General features: G+C 47.9%; 1 protein-coding gene across 7 annotated transcripts in view; it reads right to left on the bottom strand.

Moving 5' to 3' along the window:
• Nucleotides 1–17,822, bottom strand: part of TCF7 (transcription factor 7) — a 69,460-nt gene extending 51,638 nt beyond the window's left edge. For 3 of the 7 annotated variants that reach the window (XM_069869389.1, XM_069869385.1, XM_069869387.1), the window contains exons 1-3: nt 17,479–17,822; nt 17,000–17,066; nt 16,561–16,670 (exon numbers count right to left, since the gene is read on the bottom strand). In XM_069869389.1, the coding sequence (XP_069725490.1) occupies nt 16,561–16,670; nt 17,000–17,066; nt 17,479–17,670 (369 nt within the window). In that variant the 5' untranslated portion in view covers nt 17,671–17,822. The remainder of the gene's footprint in view (nt 1–16,560; nt 16,671–16,999; nt 17,067–17,478) is intronic. The other 4 variants (XM_069869386.1, XM_069869388.1, XM_069869390.1 and 1 more) reach the window with 3 other exon arrangements.
• Between the last annotated feature and the right edge of the window lie 835 nt (nt 17,823–18,657).

Genomic DNA, 18,657 nt, shown 5'->3' with positions numbered 1-18,657 from the left:
CCTTGGTACTGAGGTAAACGGACGGAATGAGTTAAAGAGAATGAAATAAGAGGAATGGGATAGGTGATTCTCCCTTCATGCCTGAGTTTGAATCTCAACCAAACATCAACAGGCCACCAAAGGGAATGAAATGCTGCTGAGAGGCCCCTGTTTGGAGGGGAAACTCGTCCATCCATCCTTCCCTGCTGCCACAGCGCATGTGCCCAGCTCCCCCTCCGCCATCCCCACATGGGAAATGGATATGCACCAAAAATACCCCTGCATGAAGGGTGCGTGTGGGTATTTATAATCCCCTGACCAGCTTATTAACCCCAGAAATGCCCCCCATGTTTGCAGCCCCGTTCACCCTGGTGGCCTGTGAGGGTTTGTGCTTGTGCAGAGCGATGCCACTAAAGGTTCAGGGAATGCCTCCAGGTCTGGAGGCGACACAGGAGGTGGCAGGTGGCTTACAGCGTTGGCACCGAGTCGCTGCCAAATCAGATGCTATCGAAGGGAGATTGGAGGCCACGTGATAGTAGCATCAGGAGGCTGGAAAGAGCTAAGTGGAAAATACATCAGGGAAAAACCATCAGGAAAAGAATCCTGAACGTTCTTGTGAAAATTCTGAGCTGATGAAAAATTTACTTATTCAACGAAGAGTGAAAACCACCAACGGAGCATGGGCAGTTTTCAAAAAACAGCGAAGACAAGAAGTTTGCAGAACTCTTAAAACTCCCCATCAGCCCTAGAGACTGTGGAAAAGGAATTGGGTATGGCAGCAATCACAGGAGACAGTGGCTGCCAGCGCTGCTGACAGATATTTACATCAGTGTCCTGCCAACAATACCATTACTGGATTATCAGGGCGGATTAAGCCTTTAGCCAATTACCCCGACAGGCAAATTGTAGATTGTCTAGACTTTTTCATGTTCAACAATATGCATGAAGTTTCTCTTTATCGCTACAGCATCACACGATGCTCTTGTAGGACATAATCCTGCGCTTCCCCGGGAGGTTCAGGTGAGCTGTGCCTGCAGCTCTGGGTTGACTTAGCATGGCCCTGCGCGCAGACAGATTTATTTCAGACGGGATTCTCATAAATTCAGAACGACTTCCAAATTTCTTGACTAGGAGATCAAAGAGGCAAGCATTTGCTTCATGCCATCTGTGGAGCTGCTCGACAGGGCAACGCAGTCTGGGGAGGGGGGAGGAGAAGGGAAAAAAGAAAGTCTCGGAGATTATGCCCTCAAAAACAAGCTCAAATGCCACCCTCACATTAAAAAGCACGGGTTGGCAGTAACAATTAATTTCTTAACTGAAACCCGCCCAACTGTGTCCAAGTGTTTTAATTTGCCTATTGCTACAATATGCAAGGGAGCTGGCAGTAATGGATTTGCAATTAAAACTAAAACTGGCAAAGAAATCGCAAAGCTGGCAAAAGAGCTAATCTGCAAGCCATGATCACAAGATTACAAAGTGTTTATGCACATGCTAATTACCCGAGCACGTAGCTGAGAATGACTTGTAGGAGAGAACACTGGGCTTGCGTGATCTAAAATCCCTGGATCCGCACGGCCAGCCCAGCCGACACCCAACCTTCTTCCCCCAGCTCCCGTGAGCTGGGAAGCACAGAGGGAATGGCCACAGTCCCTGCATGGAAGCAGGGAGGGGGACAAAGGACAGGCAGGCACGGTGTCCCTGGGGCTGTCCCACATCACAGCTGGGCAAGGACAGCAATCGCCTCTCAAGCAGGCAAATGCCAGTGGTCACTGGGAGCCACATCCTCTCCTGAAACAAGGAGCCATCAGTGCGAAGCAAAAAATCACCCTAATAAACCAGCACCAAGTTATTCACCATATGTGCTTTCATCCTGCAATCTCTTGGCTCTGAAAAACTCCAGCAGGTCCCTGGAGATCAGCGGGTTGCAGAGCATATGGCCCCACGCTGCAACCACCAAGGACAAGCCATGAGCACAAAAGCTTCACAAAGTACCTGCAAAGGAGAGGATAGGGATGGAGAAAGACTTAAAAGTGATCAAACGTCCATGAAAATAGCTCATAACAGAAAGTGGCAGTGGTCAGGGGCACCGTGAAGAACAATTTTGAACCACAGGAGAGAATTTCAAGGAGAAAACAGAGTGGAAGAGTAGTCCCAGAATAAAAGGCTGCTGGGAAAACTGAGATTCTTTAATATATAGGATTAAGGATTGCCAGTATCCTCAGGGAGGAAATGCAAATGGGGTTCAGACCATTTTTTCCATAAAAATTAGGAAGGAGAAAGAATAGACTTTGAAGTTCAACATGTGAGTAAATGAAAGCAACAGCAAAGGAGACACAAAGAGAAAGCAAGCCCTGGACGCCTAGAATTATGTCTTAAACACTTGGTAGTGAAAGACAGAACCTGAGGTGATGAGGAGACTTCCCTTCATGCCATGCACAGATCCCAGAAAATCTCTAGATTAGAAACTGCCTGAGAAAAAGGTATTGCACAACAAAGGTAGGATGGAGTACAGAATTCAAATGGGATTTTTTATGCCTTATTCAGTGAGTCTGGGATGACGAGGCTGTGAGGAGCACGTCAATGCCTATGCCAGGCTGCTCCTGGATGCGCAGAGCAGAGAAAGGATTTCTGGATAGGGCTCTCTGCTCTACGAAAGGATGGCTGGAGTTGGTGTGGAAGGAGGTAACAGTTAACAGACATCTGTGGAGAAGTCAGAAATCCAACAGAAACCTCTGCAGAGATTTGCAGGCTTGGTTGGGTTGATAGGGGCTGATCATTCCTGACATCCTCATGAAAGCCAGACAGTTAGTCCAGGCTACACAGATGAGGTGAAGGGCTGGAAAAACATCACAAGAGGGCACAGCAATAGCCATTGCTGGGTCTGGCAGAGGTGTGGATGGTCTTTGTGGTGACTTCTCAGAGGCATCAATAGCTTTGCTCAATTCTGATAGCCGGCTGAGATGGGCTATTTGTTTTTGGCTCATGGTCATTCCAACCTGTCTACTCAGGTAAGGCAGCTACAGAGTTCAACCCATCGAACCCATAGCCACGGAATGCTATGAGGCAGAAAACAGCATCCAACCACCACTAATGCAGATAAGCATTACAGTGTTAATTAGCGCTACAGAAAGGGTGGTTCAAGGGAGAAGTGCTTCAAAACTTGTATTGGAGATTAATTTATCCATCCCTACCTGTAAAGCACTGTCAAGCAGTTAATGATATGTCCAGCTATTGGGGTAACTGAGAGAAATTCAGGAGTCCACAGCAAAGATGAGGTGATACACCATGATATAGTCCTTCAGACTATAAACTCTATGACTCTAACAGCTGTTTCTTGCTCCAAGTGGGATGTGTGGACTGCAAGAGTTTTAAAGAATATAACACAACCACAAAGTCTTTTGCTCTTTTTTTAAAAATACACTTGGGAGAAATTTTTCCTTACATCCAGAGACTCGTTTGGTTTCTCTCTACTCGTTCACATCTAAGCCAGGCTCTGCTGCTGGGGTCTGCCACCCTGCCTTTCGCAAGGAGAGCCCCAGATCCAACTGCTGCCTACTTGAAGTCATCTACAAACCAGTTTAATAAAAGCTGACTGCATCTGCTTCCATGTTATTAGTTCTGCCCCAAAACTCTGTTCCTGGCAACACAATGTTCCACGCTAATGAGCCAAATCTTCCCCTCCCATGGCAGTACTCCTAAACCTCCACACCATTCAGTTCACAAAGTTACCACCCTGTTTTTCCCTCCGGGGAGGGAAGGATTGCAGCTGCAGAGGGGGTTCTTCAAATAATATGAAGGCCAAAGATCTGTGGGAAAATCTGCTCTCAGACAAATAGCACTTGGGGGCATCTGCAGAAAGAACCAGCCCCTCTTTACTTCTGTCTGGGTCCCACGTCCTTCTGGCAGCAGAGTTTTTTATGAACCAGGCTGCCATTAATCCCCTGCCAGTTCCTACACCCAACCATCCTCTGTGGGCAGACAGCACAGAGTGGGAGATAATGCTGCAGGGAAGTGCTATTTACTTCAGCTGGATTTTGTGGCTTCATGGGAGAGTTTCTACTCGGGGCAGTTGTTCCTCACCCGCTTCTGCTGCAAGAAGGAGGGATCTGGTCTAGACTAGGAGGACTTTTCTCAGCTCCTTTTCCAGTCAATTTTCACCCCTTCTCGCCACTTTTCTCCCTGCAGCACCGAGCGTGAGATAAACAGCGATTTGAGGTTATCGTGCTGTAGAGATGCTGCTCAGATTAAAGAGAAATCAGATAACTCTCATTACCTAACTGAAACTCGCTGCTAGACTTTTGTAGAGAAATGATAACGACTGAGAGCTGGAGGACTCTGCTGCCCTGGCAGACGCCCCGGGGTGCCCCGGCTGAGCCGGGGGGCTGTGCCCAGCTCTCCCACCTGGGATGCAGAGATGCCTGGCATGCAGAGAGAGGGTGAATGGCCATAAATTGGAAAGGTGAAGATTTAGACTAGACTTTAGGAGGAAATCCTTCACAATGAGGCTGGGGAGGCCCTGGCCCAGGGAAGTGGTGGCTGCCCCATCCCTCGAGGTGTTCGAAGCCAGGTTGGATGGGGCTTTGAGCCTCTGATCCAGTGGGAGGTGTCCCTGCCCATGGCAGGGGGGTTGGAATTAGATGATCTTTAAGGTCCCTTCCGACTCAAATGATTCTATGATTCTACGCAGAGATGCCTGGCATGCAAGGCTGAGCCCCAGCCACCAGGAACATGTGTGGTTTTGGCTTCCACATGCTCACACCTGGAGCCTCCAGTAAAGAAAATTTAGGCTTAGAGGTTGACACGGGCACGATTGATGGCTTTAATATGTTACCAGTGGATGTGTTGGCAAAGCGGCCACCTCTATCCCATCGTGCTGGGTTTCCTCACGTTTCTAAAAGTTGGACTGAACTCATCTGACTGCCTCCTCTAATGCTTTCTGCTACAAACCTTTCTGCACTACATGCGACAGCATCATCTCCCTGGAAAAGATTTAATTCGCTTCTGACTTCACCTCAAGCCATTAACTGACAAACTGGCAGCTAACTACCGTTAACAAATGATTTCCTAGAGATTACTGTTTAAGTGAAAAAGGTTCCAAGATAAATAGACTCATTCTTCATGACAAGGAATCTGAATTATGCATCCAAGAGTTTGGTACCCGTGTCCAAAAACTATGCCGTGCAATCCTGGAGGTTGTTCTCATCAGCATATTACACGCGAGTAAATAAGAAAAGACATTCTGTCCTCGGTTTAATAGCAGCAAGAGTATTTGAGACATGTTGGACCATCCAATCATCATTCCCATCCAACTAACGCCACGCCCTGAAACTACCGTTTAGCCTGAAAAAGTGAAAATTTGTTTTTAAAGCAAGACACGATGCCAACCGCCTTGAAGGAGTTGTGGTTTTAGGGCCACCTGCAACTTGCTAAAAGACGATGAAATTGCAATTTGTTTAATATCTCCAAGTAAACGGTCTAACAAGCAGCACAGCTAACTCCTTTTCGCTGGTCCTTCTCTGAAATATCCCATCCCGCAGCAGCTCGTGTTGGATTTTAGGGGCTTTTTTCAGTATCAGCGTGGCTTTCCCTGCAGTGCTCTCCAAACATCGCTTACACATGAAACGATAAAGCTTCAGAATGCTCCTGGGGCAAACCGAGTCATGGAAAAACAAGCTCCTGGGGGACTGGGAGCAGAAGATGGGATAAAACCACACTTCCTCTGCCGCAGCCCAGCACGGCAGTTACAAGACTATCCGGTTCCTCTGCTATAAAGCTTGGTAACATGCCTCACTTCTTACCTGATTTTGAGAACATCCTGTGTTAACACATAAACAACTGCTGTTACTAATGTCTGTTTATTTGACTATTTACACGCGTCTGACATGGCACCTGGTGCTCTCTGGCTCCATATCAAACAAACTCCCGGGGCGCAGGCAGGTGAGAGGCAGCTCCCACCCACGGCAAACAGCAACGCACCCACCCAGGAGCCAGACAGTGACCACGGCACTGGTTTTCGGAGAAAATCTGGATGAAGAGCGATGCCTTTGGATACGGGAGCTGATCTCTTGGGGATTCACTGCAGCCTGCCTCATCCCTCAGTATGCATTTCTAAGCAGATCCACATACTAGATCAGAAGAAATAGTGTATTACAATATTAAAAACATGTAATTTTACAAAGTTTTAATAGATGCATGTAGTTATATGCTATTTCCAGTAAAAATGCCAATAACCAAGCACCTGGCACTGATATATTTGGTAATTTTCTGCCCTCTTGAGTTAAAAAATTAAATGTTCTCTACAACTCCTGCGTCCAAGTGGTGTAGAAGTCCCAGCCAGAACACATTTAATGTTTTCACCTCAATCCTGCTCCTAGCAGGAAGAGCAAAGAACTCACCAGAACAGTAAAAAAAATTATATTACCAGATATAACCCTGGCTCCAGACATCAAATTAATTATGGAAAACATAAAAGGACTTAGCCGCGACGTTAACTTCTGGCTTTTTCTAAACACCAGTATCTGCTGCATTATACAGAGCATGTGTGCCAACATGAGCCAACATTTCTCAGCACTTAGTTGTAAATCTTATCCTTAAATCACTGCCAACTGCCTTTAGAAATGAAGGCATTTACTCTATGAGGTTTAGATGAAATTATTGCCATGTCAAGGTAGTCCTCCGTCCCCCTGTCCCGTCCCTCCAGGGAGCTAAATTAGCAACTGCAAACACATTCCTGCGATGTCATTTTACAGCATTTGATCTTTCAAAGTTGCTAACAGCTTGGAAGAAGTCAACTGATGGACCTAAAAACTTGAGAGCCTGTTTCCATGGGACAGGGACTCCAGAGCTGAACAAGGAACAAGCGCTGCCCTAAGTTAAAACAACCAGGAGAAAGACTTTAATTCTTGGTGTGAATCACTCCAGGTTGCATTGCTTGCAGAGCTTGTGTCCTGCCTCATTACAACCACAACTACATCCGATTTGAATGAAACTCCAGACTTAATGATTTTCATCCCAGCTATTTAAGAAGCAATGTCATTTTCTTCAACACCCTATTATTTTATTCATTATCTCCAAAGATTTTGTTCCAATTCCTAAAGCAAACTTACTTTGAGGAAACAGACTGTTTCCAGCTGGCTTCAGAGGGGCCACACACTTAAAAACTCTGGACAGGCTTAAATGTTAAGCCTGGACAGGCTTAAATTGCAACCTTCAGACATCCCTATGTGAAGGTGGACACGTCCAGCATCCCCACCTCTACTTATAAAAGGAAAATGTAAACAAGAGATCAGCACTGAAGATTCAACCGTTTTCAGAAAACTACCCCTATAGTAATGATTCCAAACAAATAACAAGCTAGAACCGAAACGTAACAGCAATAAAATACAATCTGATGAGCTCTTCAAAAAGATCTCAGGCGATATCAATTGGCAGGAGTCTGTTGTCTATCCCAGAGCTACGGCAGTTTATCCCAGCCAGGGCTTTGCTGCAAACCCACTAACGCCAGGAGGCTGCATCCTTTCATATCTCAAACCAAAAGCCAAGTTCTGATCGTTGGGACAAGGAAGAGATTTTTTTTTTTTGTCTTGTGGATACATTACTGTATAATTACTGCAGATTTCATTTACTTTCTTTGAATACTACAGCAGACACAAAGGCTGGGTAGATGTGGTAGTTCCTTGTGTTATTATCTAATGTTCTAGGTTTACATTTTGACAGTTAGCCCTCCAAAACAGCAGCGGTGAGTGTGTCAGTTGAAGGGAACAGAAATATTTCTATTGATAGGAGACAGGGAAATATGGCTGGTACTATCAACTGCTGTCAAACCGATAGCAAGGAAAGAGTTTCATATAAATTTTAAAAAAAAAGAGAATAAAGAGAATAATTTACCCATTTTCTCAATTAAATCTGGGTCAGAAGCACCAGGATAAGATCAGAAAGGAATATCCCTGGATAAGGGGCTATTCATGGGACCAGAGTGTGGAAAATTCCATAAAGCACAAATGTTGCTAAGAATATTCAAAAGTCAAAGCTTTCTGTGGGTGTGCATGCATAGAGATGTCAACACAACTATTTCATGATCACCGAAATTGCTACTAGCCTGCATCCTCTCTGAATGGCTATTTTTAGGACCCAGTCTTTCATGTGGTATAATGATGTGGATTTTACAAGAGCATTTATAATGTGTTTCATATGGCGTGCAGTCCTGCCGAAATTGCTTTGTATCCGAGAAAGTTAACAAAAAAGGTTTGGGTTTTTTTAAAAAAATTATTTCTTATTTTATGTTATTGCTTCTGTTTTGGATTTAGGGTTCATACAGGTACTTTGATTTATCCTATGTGACAGCACTGACTGTCCCAAAGGGACGCTCAGGACAGCATCATGTGATCCCGCAAAATATCACCTGGATTTCTGGATCCATGATTCCCAGGTTTCAAAGCTGGCTGTGCCACCTTGTGTAAGTTATAGCAGGAAGCCAGAGCTCAAAGGCCAAATTTCAACCTCTGCTATGCTGGTGTGAGGGGCTGCGCACTGTCTTCCCTCTCAGAATCAGCCTTTCCTCTTTGAGGGCAAAGCCACACAAAGCAAGGTTTGTAGAAGATGATGCCTCCTCCTGATGATCTCCACTCCTGTGCCAGTAATTCCAGGGCAGCAGAACGTAACGAGAACCAACTCATCAGCCCCTCTGTGCTACGAACAACAAGTTTTCATGTGGGAGATCTTACGGTGGTTTATTTCCTAAACATCAAAGCAATCTCCACAGTGCCATCTCCTCAGCCCTGGAATAAAAATTCCACATTTCTGATCCTTTCGTAGAGCTTTGCTGGGAAGAGCATCTACCCAACACTTCATCCATGAGCGTGTTTATACTTAGAATCATAGAATCACTAGGCTGGAAAGGACCCACTGGATCATCGAATCCAACCAGACTTGTATCCCCCTCATGCTGAGCCAAGCATCCTGCACAATCCTGGGCTTTCACATTTTGCTCTTGTTTAAGTCCCATCAGAGGAGAACCTCTGTTCACGCTCATGGATGCCATTCCTCAGAGCAAACCACCAGAAATCAAATGCAACATATAGAACACAAGCTGCATCACTAAAAAAGAGCCTTTTTTTCTGGTCACTCCATGATTACTGTGTAGCTCTTCAAGGCAGACGTGTACTTTGTATATTATAGTTCCCGATTCTCAGCGGAACAAAGGAGATACTGTTGAGACGGTTTTTTTGCCTATCATTTAATCAAATGTAAAGTTGTTATAACCGGAGGGGAAAAGTGCTCTAGATTCTAGTATCCGGCTTTACTTTGGTTTTGAAAAACTTACCACAGCATTGTTGAGTTTATTGTTTTGTTTAACAAAATACTAATTTTGGGACCCCATGAAACACAATGAACGAGATTCTTCTCCTTGCAGCTGAGCTCTGTTTAGCACAGAAGTGGCAGATGGGAGAGGAGCAGTGATTTAAAGCCACTTTGGTGACCTCTTGCCCAGTGCCTTCAGCTAGCAGAATGCTCTGGACGGGTACTCCTAGTTCTGTCAGGCTTTCCTAACCCTCCTCATCCTCAATATTAACAAAATGTCCCACTTTCTCTATGAAATCATCTCACAGAGGTAGCGGAACAGTTATGAAGGAACAGTCCTTCATAACTTCAGAAATGATCATAAACTATAAAGACCCAAAATCAGAGAAAGGGCCACAGAACAGAACAATGATAAATTGCTCCATAAGAAGGTTAAGGTGAGAGCTCTCTGTCCAAGATAATTAGGATGTGACCAGGAAAAGAGATCCTGCTGTAAGCAAGACAGAGATGCTCATGATGTTGCAATCACTTCCTTTCAGAAATGAAGTAGGTGGGTTTGTGAGCCAACGGCATGTGCTGAACTGGCAGTCCCAAGGCAAGAATGAACACCCTGGTGACACTCACTGCTTGCTACAGACTCTCCCAGGGCATCTCATCATTCACACCGTGAAACACTCGCCCTGGTGGCTGGAGGAACCGAGCCCTCCTGGACAAGCCAGCAAACAGACTAGGTGTTCAGTCTTTACTGATTCAGCTAGATTAAAACTGGAAACTAGGAAAGAAACAGTTCTGTACCCTGCTACCAACCCTCTGAGTCATCCGTCCTCCTACTGAACCTTTGTTTCGCCCTCCAAACACAGAGATTAATGACCAAGTATCATGTTATAGCCTATTTTTTAAAGGGGTATTTGGAGAGCAGCACATGAAAGAGCCTGGGGGGAGGACAGGACGGACTCGCATGTCCCAGCTTGGCACCAACCTGGGATTTGGTCAGGCTGAGAAGTTTTCCCTGCCGCAGTGGCTCTGCTAAGAGTTCAGGAAGTAACTTGTACCTCCTCTCCTATTTCTGTGCCCTCCACCCACCACTGGTAAGTGATGAGGTAAGAGCATGTATACATCAGGCTGGGAGAGATGCTGATGTAAGCCACCTCCCGGCAGCAAGAGCCGCGAGCTGGAGTGGCATGGGAAACCGAGGAAAAGCAGCAGCAAATGAAAGGAGAGTCGATAGGTGGTGGATGCAGACGGCCCGAAGCTCAGAGGGGTGGGATGGAGAGAAGCTCCCTCAGTGGCAACGGCCTCTCTGAGAGGTATGCCTGGCACCAAGCCTCTTCAAATCGATGCAACAGATGGGAGAAGACAATCCTTGAGGATTTCATGAGGAATCTGTGACTCACACATGGTGCAGGACATCTTAGTAACTGAAGGGCAGCACGTGCTCCACCCAAACCCACCCTGTCCAGCACAGCCTCCCCATGAGCAGACACGACGCTCACAGCTGCACGGGTCCTTCCTTCATCCTCTCTACGGTAAATTAATGAGGGGGCTCAAAGGCCAGCACGTACGAAATGAAGACTAAATTCAGTCTTCCCGAATCACTCATGGCCAAAGGGCAGATGAAGTCCTGCGGGTTTGAAATTAATGGCAGGCTGGAGATGTTTCCTCAGAACTGTTGATATTTCTCAGCACTTGACTGTGCTGTACCACTACCTATCACGTCATGTACACACAGACACATACAGTCCAGACCAGACTGCATCTTAGGTGTGCAGCTCACACCACCTGTATCCTGAAAACCTGCTGCACTTGCAGATCACGCTACAGATAGAGAGGGATTCAGCCTGCAATTAGGATCTGGCCCTTCACAGATGATCCATGAAGGCAGAGTCATCCCTACAGAGCTGGCAATGATGGTTTAGTCACAGGAACACACGTGGTTAATTGAGCGGGTATCAAATGCCAGCACACCCCACCGTACAGATTTGTCAGAGTTTCCACCCAAACACAGGAATTTAGTGGTGCCTGTAGACTTAGGGCAGGAGAGGGACTGCACGCTGGAGGTGACACGCGAGCACGTTGCAGAGTTCCTCTCTGCCCTCCCACCACTCCCCACTTCTCTCAGTTAAAGCTTTGGATACCAGACCAGTTCTGTTCTTTCATCTCGGACACGTCGTGCGCCGCTAACCCCCAAATCACTTTGTTCTTCACAGTTAAAATTGCAAAAATATTAATCATTAACATGGATGAGCTTTGGGAGCTTGGGTTGATGTTCGGTTTTTGCTTTTCTCTCCAAGTTCTCAACCAATTGAGCTAATAACACTTCACAAACAGCAACAGTTGGAAGCTTGCAGGAACAGTGCCTTTACCGTACATAATCTCATAGCAACTCCCCACCGACAAAGCATCCTGTGCCTGGGAAGCCAGTTCCAGGGCAGCCTGTGAAGGAATCCCAGTGGGAAAGAAGATATTGTTGAACCGTCTGAATCACATGCACGCTTATTCATATGCACAGATTTACATAAAACTTGCTTTTGTTTCCCTGTGACACTTTTCTCTTGCTTTTTTTCATTCCAAACAATTTTAAAAATAAGGTTATATGAGACCACACACAGGCAGAGCTGTATCATGTCACTGCTTCTTAAACAGAACTCTAATTTATTTCAAAGGGAAGTTCTGCTTCAAAATTGAGGGTGTGATATGAACTCAGAAATTAACACAAGAATTTTCCTTGGGGGGGAACAAGGCTGAATCAGACATGCAATAAATGACCTCGGAAGCCCTATGCCTTGGTACCTCCACCTATCCAACATGAGGCTTTAATATAAAAAAAAAAAATCACTATTATCCTATTTCCAGCTAGGTAGAAGAGCTGGAAGAAGCGGATTCGCTCTGGTCAGAAGGGAACAAATTCCTCATCTGTCTGTCTGCCAGGATGTCACATCAACAGCCACCGCACTCCTAACACTTTTTGTTGGGAATATAACAATTCATGGCGGAAAAGTACTGTCCTAGTGAGGTCCTGTAGCTGCCAGGGAACCTGGCTGGGACGCTGCTGGCGATGTTGCTCGGGAACGAGCACAGCTAGTGCTTGCTTGCAGCTGCCCTCCCTCGATGCACAACATCTGGAGAGGGATGCAGCAGCCCTCTCATAGCAACAAATCCCCATCACACAGGGATTCCAGGGAGCTTTGCCACTGGTTTCAACAGGATCAGAACTCAGCACAGGAAAAAGCAACACTAAACTATTACCCTGACAATGCAAGCTGAGACAGAGAGACTTCTATGCAGAAGCAGCTGAGCTGCAGATTTCCTTCCACCAACTGCTGCGGGGGCAACAGGCTCCTGCGAAGGGATGGAGCAGCCTTGGTGAAGGGGGCGCAGGAGAAGGAGCTGCGTCCCAGGGCTCAGCGGCTGCTGTCTGAGCTTCTGTCCTGCAAAGGGCAGCAGGAGCCCTTCAGCTCCACGCTTTCTGACCTCGTGTTAAACATTTGGGACCTGTGGCCCTAGGCCAGCAGTAACTGCACTTTCATCTTGTCCTGCCCAAGGGGACATTTCAAACCAAGCTCAAGGAGCCCGGTGGACCCCATGGACCAGGCTCCAGACAGCAGCCTCATTTCCTAGTCCTGCCGGCTGACCTGGGAGAGTTAGGTGTGCAGAGCTTGGAAAGGTACCAGCACCCTTCTGCTCCAGCAGGAGCTCTGCTTGAGCAACTTAATAATTAAGGCGATTGGGTAGTGTCTGTTTTTCAAGGAGACAGAGGCTCTCGGAACTCTGCTTCTCACACAGACAGAAAGTCCCGTGCTACAGCTTTATCTATACAACATTTCAATCCTGCCCTCACTCACCTCACACGCTCAGAGGTGGACAGGAGGTGTGAAGAGCTTCCCGAGAGCCCTCCCAGTGACTGCAGAGGGGAGAGCTTGTGCCCTATATACGGGACAGCACGGCTCATTCCCCTATTTTATAAACCCATTTACAGAAGGAACTTAAAGCAACTTATAACTGCTCCTTCTACCATTTAACTACCACATGGTACAAGATATAACAATGTTCAGAAAAACCCCTCAGGTCTAAACTCAATTAAACAACTGTAGCAAGAAAAATATTTTAATCTGATCAAAGTGTTAACATGTTTGACCATGTCTGACCTCTAATGTTTGTAACCACCTAAAAGGCTGATGTTCTTACTAAGGATGTACCTTAATTTGATTTAAAGTCATTTGTACTATTTAAAAAAGGATATAGTTTTATGATTTTATATTTCATTTAGAAAAACAGTTCCTCAACTTGTTCATAATCTTTGGAAGTTTCTTGTAGATTTTTAATGGACAATCTTATAAATTCCACTCTGGGGAAAAGCTGGCCTTTTCAAGAGTTGGGAGAGTCAAAGCAGATACATGAACCACCACGTATGCTTAGGGAATGATTTAGTAGCACACAGGTACGGTTGAACTTTATGATCTCAAAGGTCTTCTCCAACCTTGGGATTCTACGATTCTATGATCCGAGAGCCAGGTGAGAAACGGTTCTCCTGGTGCCTTGCAAAGTTTTGAGATTTCAGACTCGCACAGATGCTCCTGACACATTCCACTGAGACCGTGCCCTCCCCAGCCCGGCCACCCAGCAGGGGTTCACAGCTCCCTCCCAGAACACGGGACACGGGGCTTGGCGATGGTGCCTGATCACTCCGGAGTGACACCAGAGCATGGAAATAACACAAGTGGGTGTGTTTTGGTAAAAAGAGACAATTTTGGCTGAGGAGATGTGGGCAGCCTAGCAGGATGCCGGGGGGAGCAGCCTAACAGGCGGCTACAGCCACCTTGAAGGAAACAAAGCAAAAGTGATGCTGCTGAGAAAATAAGCAAGAAAAAAATAAAAAAAAGAAAACAGCAACACACCCACCCGGGCAGGCGCTCCGGGACTGCTCGCTGCACCCGGCTGGGGTTCAGAAGGAGCCCACAGAAATAAAAATGTGGGTTTACAGTGTATGGCAGGGCAGGGGTTCAACCTGCAACCTCAATGCACCCTTCATCTTTCAGGGAGCCGTGTTCTGTTTTTCAACCAGTTAAATGCAAAGCCCTGACAGTTTGCCAAAGAACTCCCGGGTTATTTTTATTTTTGAAGATTCTGAAATTAATCCTAGCTGCAAACAACCACTTCCAGGAAGCCTCATTAAGCAAAATACCATCTCTACTATCAAGCGCACAGATGAGTGTGATACACAATCCCATTCACTCATGCAACCCTCCTCCCCGACTCTGCTTGTGCTAAAGTGTTAATTAAACACACTTTTATGGATGGTTAAGTATCTGCAATCTTGGGGCATAGATCTGACCTCCTCAATTATTGGAAGCAGCCACCAGATTACAGCCCACACTTTACATAAAATACACAGCAGCAATAAATCCGGATGAGAGCAATATATAATTTACTGTGATAACCTTTGCACAGTCAATATAAACACAAGACAAAATTGCCCAGAAAGATTTATCGGAATAGGTATCAAGTCAAGAAGAAATTTTCCAGTGTCTGTTAGTTAACAGATTTTTAGCTGAAAACATCAAATTAGCTTTTCAAAAATCAAACAACACACAACACACCGCAGGATCCACACAGGCCTAAGCAAAGGTGGCTGAGGCAGAGGGTGATTTCTGTGGCTCTCAAGGGGACGGGATCATCCTCTGCTACTCAGTTTTCTCCCCTTCAATCCTGCACACTATTTAGTCCTGTCTGCTGCTTCGCCAGTAACATCTTGGGTTTGTACTGCGTTATCAAGGGGAAAGGCAATTCACAAACCACAATCTGCTTTTTAGCTTAATTGCTAATAAATAGGCTTTTGCACTTTCTTGCCCGTCAAGGAAGGGTTTAACATTAAAAGAAACATCCCACTACAACAAACAGTTGCCGGGCTAACGTAACTCTGAACGTACCCAAATTCTATACCGGGGAGCAAGCGAAACGTGTTTAAAGAAGACAAACCTAGTTTAAACTTTGTCAGGAAGAGAACAGCTTAATATTTTAGAGGGATGAGGGGGACACCTGGGACTTGGGGTGTGAAGCAACAGAAGAAATGCTTCTTTGGATCACAACAACGTACGTTGGCCCTGCCTTGCAAACACATCTTGCTGGAGGCTGAAGGAAGGGGTAGATCCTCACTATCCACACAGCAGCTTCAGCAAGGCTACAGTGGCAAGGAAAATCAGCCCCCAGTGCATCCAAGAAGGGTACAGACAGGCTTACGGAGGGAACGCTCTCCTGCCAGGTCGGGCAGGACGAACGGCAGCGATTCCCATGAACACACATCACACTCGACTCCAGCTTCACGCCCCACTGTCCACCGCTTTTTCTCAACGCCAGGTGAACATCCTACCCCTCTAGCGAACAACTGGTTGGAATTCAGGAAGGCATTATACATTCTTTTAAATCTTATCCCTTTGCAGGTTAAAAGCTAGACCTGAAATAAACCAAATGATTTTCTGTTCTCGTTTACTATCTGCAAATGAAGAATCACATCTGAAATGAATGCAGCAAAGCCAGCTCCCGGGAGCGACACAAGCACAGCTCTGCTGCAATGTCAGGACATTATTTTCTGAAGTTTTGGTAGAGACAGTGACAGGAAAAGACACCTTTTGTAGAGAAGCCTTCAGTTTAGCTACTCTGATAGCAAAATTTATAAAACATTAGAATGCACAGAATTATTAGAGCCGATTTGACCCGCCAGGGAAGAACTTTACTGGAAGAAGACAAGAATAGTCCTCCAGCAGCATTAAAGCCTTTTCCCCAAAACCTCTACTGCCATTTAGAAGCACAAGATCCACTTTCTGGGCCATCGTCACCCACAACAGAGCCCTAACCGAAGGCAGATCAAAACCTGGCTGCTTTACAAGCAGATAATGTCAAACTAAAGTTAAGCTGTGGGACATTTCCCTGAACACAAACACCACAAGCTGCTCGCCTCCAAAGCCTGCGATCCAGGAAAAGGAAGAGGGGGGTCTTACTTCAGGTAAGTCTGATTGCTGGAGGAGTGAAGGCAAACCCAGAAGATGGGGAGATCAGAAAAGAACCTACTCCAGCAAATTTGAAGCAAAGTAGGTGCTTGCTCCAAGCAATTTTCCCCCTTCACACTCCTCCGTACGCTTGGACAGAACAGAATTGAGGCATTTTAGAAATCAGGCTGCACTTTTTTAGGGAAAAACCACCTGTAGGTGCCTGCATGATACCTGCAACAAACTTCAGCTGTGACAGAGGCCACAAAACTTCTCCATGTGGAGAGGATGAACTCACCAGAGGTGACATAGATCCATTTGGCAGATAAGGGTCCGAGAGCATTAGGAAAGGGTAGCCAGAATACGCAGATCCTTTATACATCCCTGGGTCCTGATGCTTCATACCTGCTAAAATCAAAGTTCCCCATCAAGATTTGCCTTAGGACACATGATTCCTCTGCATGTTGGGCCCCCCTGAAGAGGTTACAGCACATTTTGGGAGTCTTTTTGCCCCGTACTCGTTGGAGCTGGTGTTGGGAGGATGTGAGGGAACCCCGGGGTGCAGGGGGGACATCGAGAAGCCTGGATGGAGGGGTTTTCAGGTGGGCTGTGGGGTCCAGGCTGGCATCCTGGCTGCACGGTTAGGGGACCACAGTGTTCACCCACCCCAGGGATGGGAGAAAGACAGTGGGGGTCACGGATGGGGACCCTGAGACGCGGTGTTCGCTGCGACTAACCATCATCCATGTGGTCCGGGAGCTTCTCCTGATAAACCCTCTGCGGATCCTGCACCCTCCTGATGGCCTGCACGGGGAGGAGAGAGAGACGCAGAGCTGGGGGGGGTGCGGGGCTCGGGAGGGCTGGGGGAGAGGTGGGATGCTGGGGGGATGTGGGATGCTGGGGGGATGTGGGATGCGGGATGCTGAGGGGGATGCGGGGTGGGATGCGGGATGCTGGGGTGTGATGGGGGGGATGCTGGGGTGTGATGGGGGGGGATGCTGGGGTGTGATGGGGGGGGATGCTGGGGTGTGATGGGGGGGGATGCTGGGGTGTGATGGGGGGGGATGCTGGGGTGTGATGGGGGGGGATGCTGGGGTGTGATGGGGGGGGATGCTGGGGTGTGATGGGGGGGGATGCTGGGCTCGGGGAGGGGGATGCGGGGCTCGGGGAGGGGGATGCGGGGCTCGGGGAGGGGGATGCGGGGCTCGGGGCTCACCTCGGGGTCGGCGGCTGCCGCGGGGCTGCCGCTGCCCTCCGACTCGTTCACCAGCGACGACTTGAGGTCGGCCAGGTCCCGCTCGGTGAAGGCGTTCTCGGGGATCTTCTCCTCCTGCTCGCCCTCGTCCTTAAACGCCAGCATCTCGTCCGTAGCGCCCAGGTCGTCCCCGCCGCTGCCCAGCTGCGGCATTTTCCTCCCTCCCGAGCCGAGCAGCAACTTTCCCGGCGAGTATTGTTCTTCCCGGATGGAGCCCTTTGCAATTATTTTCTTTCCTCCCTCAATTCTTTTTTTTTTTCCCCTCTCCTCTTGAAAAAAAAAAAAAAAAAGCTCCTTCTTGATTTGTTTTTTCTTTTTAAAGTTTTTTTTCCCCCCTTTCAACTTTTAAACTTTTTTTTCCCTTCGCTCCCCTTCCCGAATTCCCCTTCTCAGCCAAATTAAGAATTGTTTTTCCTTCTTAAATCAGTTTCTCTCCCTTCCTTCCCCTCCCTCCCTCCCTCCCTCGGGGGGGCTCGGTGGCTGCGGGCTGCCGGGCTGCGAGCTGCGGGCTGCCGGGCTCGGGAGGGCCCCCCCGGGCCCCGTGCCGCCCCCCACCCCCGCTCCGAGCCCCGGGAACGTTTGTCTGGGAGCAGCGGGCGGCGGCGGGCGAAGGCAGGGAGAGCCCGGTCCCGTGTGCGAGCGCCGAGACCGAGGGCTGCGACATCAAAGCGGCCGCCGGGGTGATTGGCAGCGCGGGGAGGGGCCGGGGGCGGGCACGGGCACACGGACACACGCACACACACACTCACGGAGTCGTGCACACCCCGCACACGCTCTCCTCAGCCTTAAAGGGACAGCCAGCCCCCCTCCGGCATCGCCCCCAGCGGGATCCGCATCCCCCGGGGTGATGCGGGGCGGTGGTACCCAGGGATGCGGGGAGTGGTACCCAGGGATGCGGGGGGTGGAGGGTGTGGGATCACACGGTGGTCTCGGTGCGTAGGATTGTAAGATTATGGAATGTGTGTGTTGGAAAGGGCCTTAAGGATCACCCGGTTGAACCCCTTGCCGGGGGCAGGGGCACCTCCCGCTGGATCAGGGGCTCCAAGCTCCCTCCAAGCTGGCCTTGAGCATCTCCAGGGATGGGGCGGCCACAGCGAGTCCAGGGAAGAGCCACAAAGTTAGTGAAGGGGATGGAGAGAG

Source organism: Phaenicophaeus curvirostris, chromosome 15, assembly GCF_032191515.1.
Source record: "Phaenicophaeus curvirostris isolate KB17595 chromosome 15, BPBGC_Pcur_1.0, whole genome shotgun sequence".
In the NCBI taxonomy this organism is placed as follows: domain Eukaryota; kingdom Metazoa; phylum Chordata; class Aves; order Cuculiformes; family Cuculidae; genus Phaenicophaeus; species Phaenicophaeus curvirostris.
Note: the sequence above shows the minus strand (reverse complement) of the source record. Positions and strands in the feature narration are given on the sequence as shown.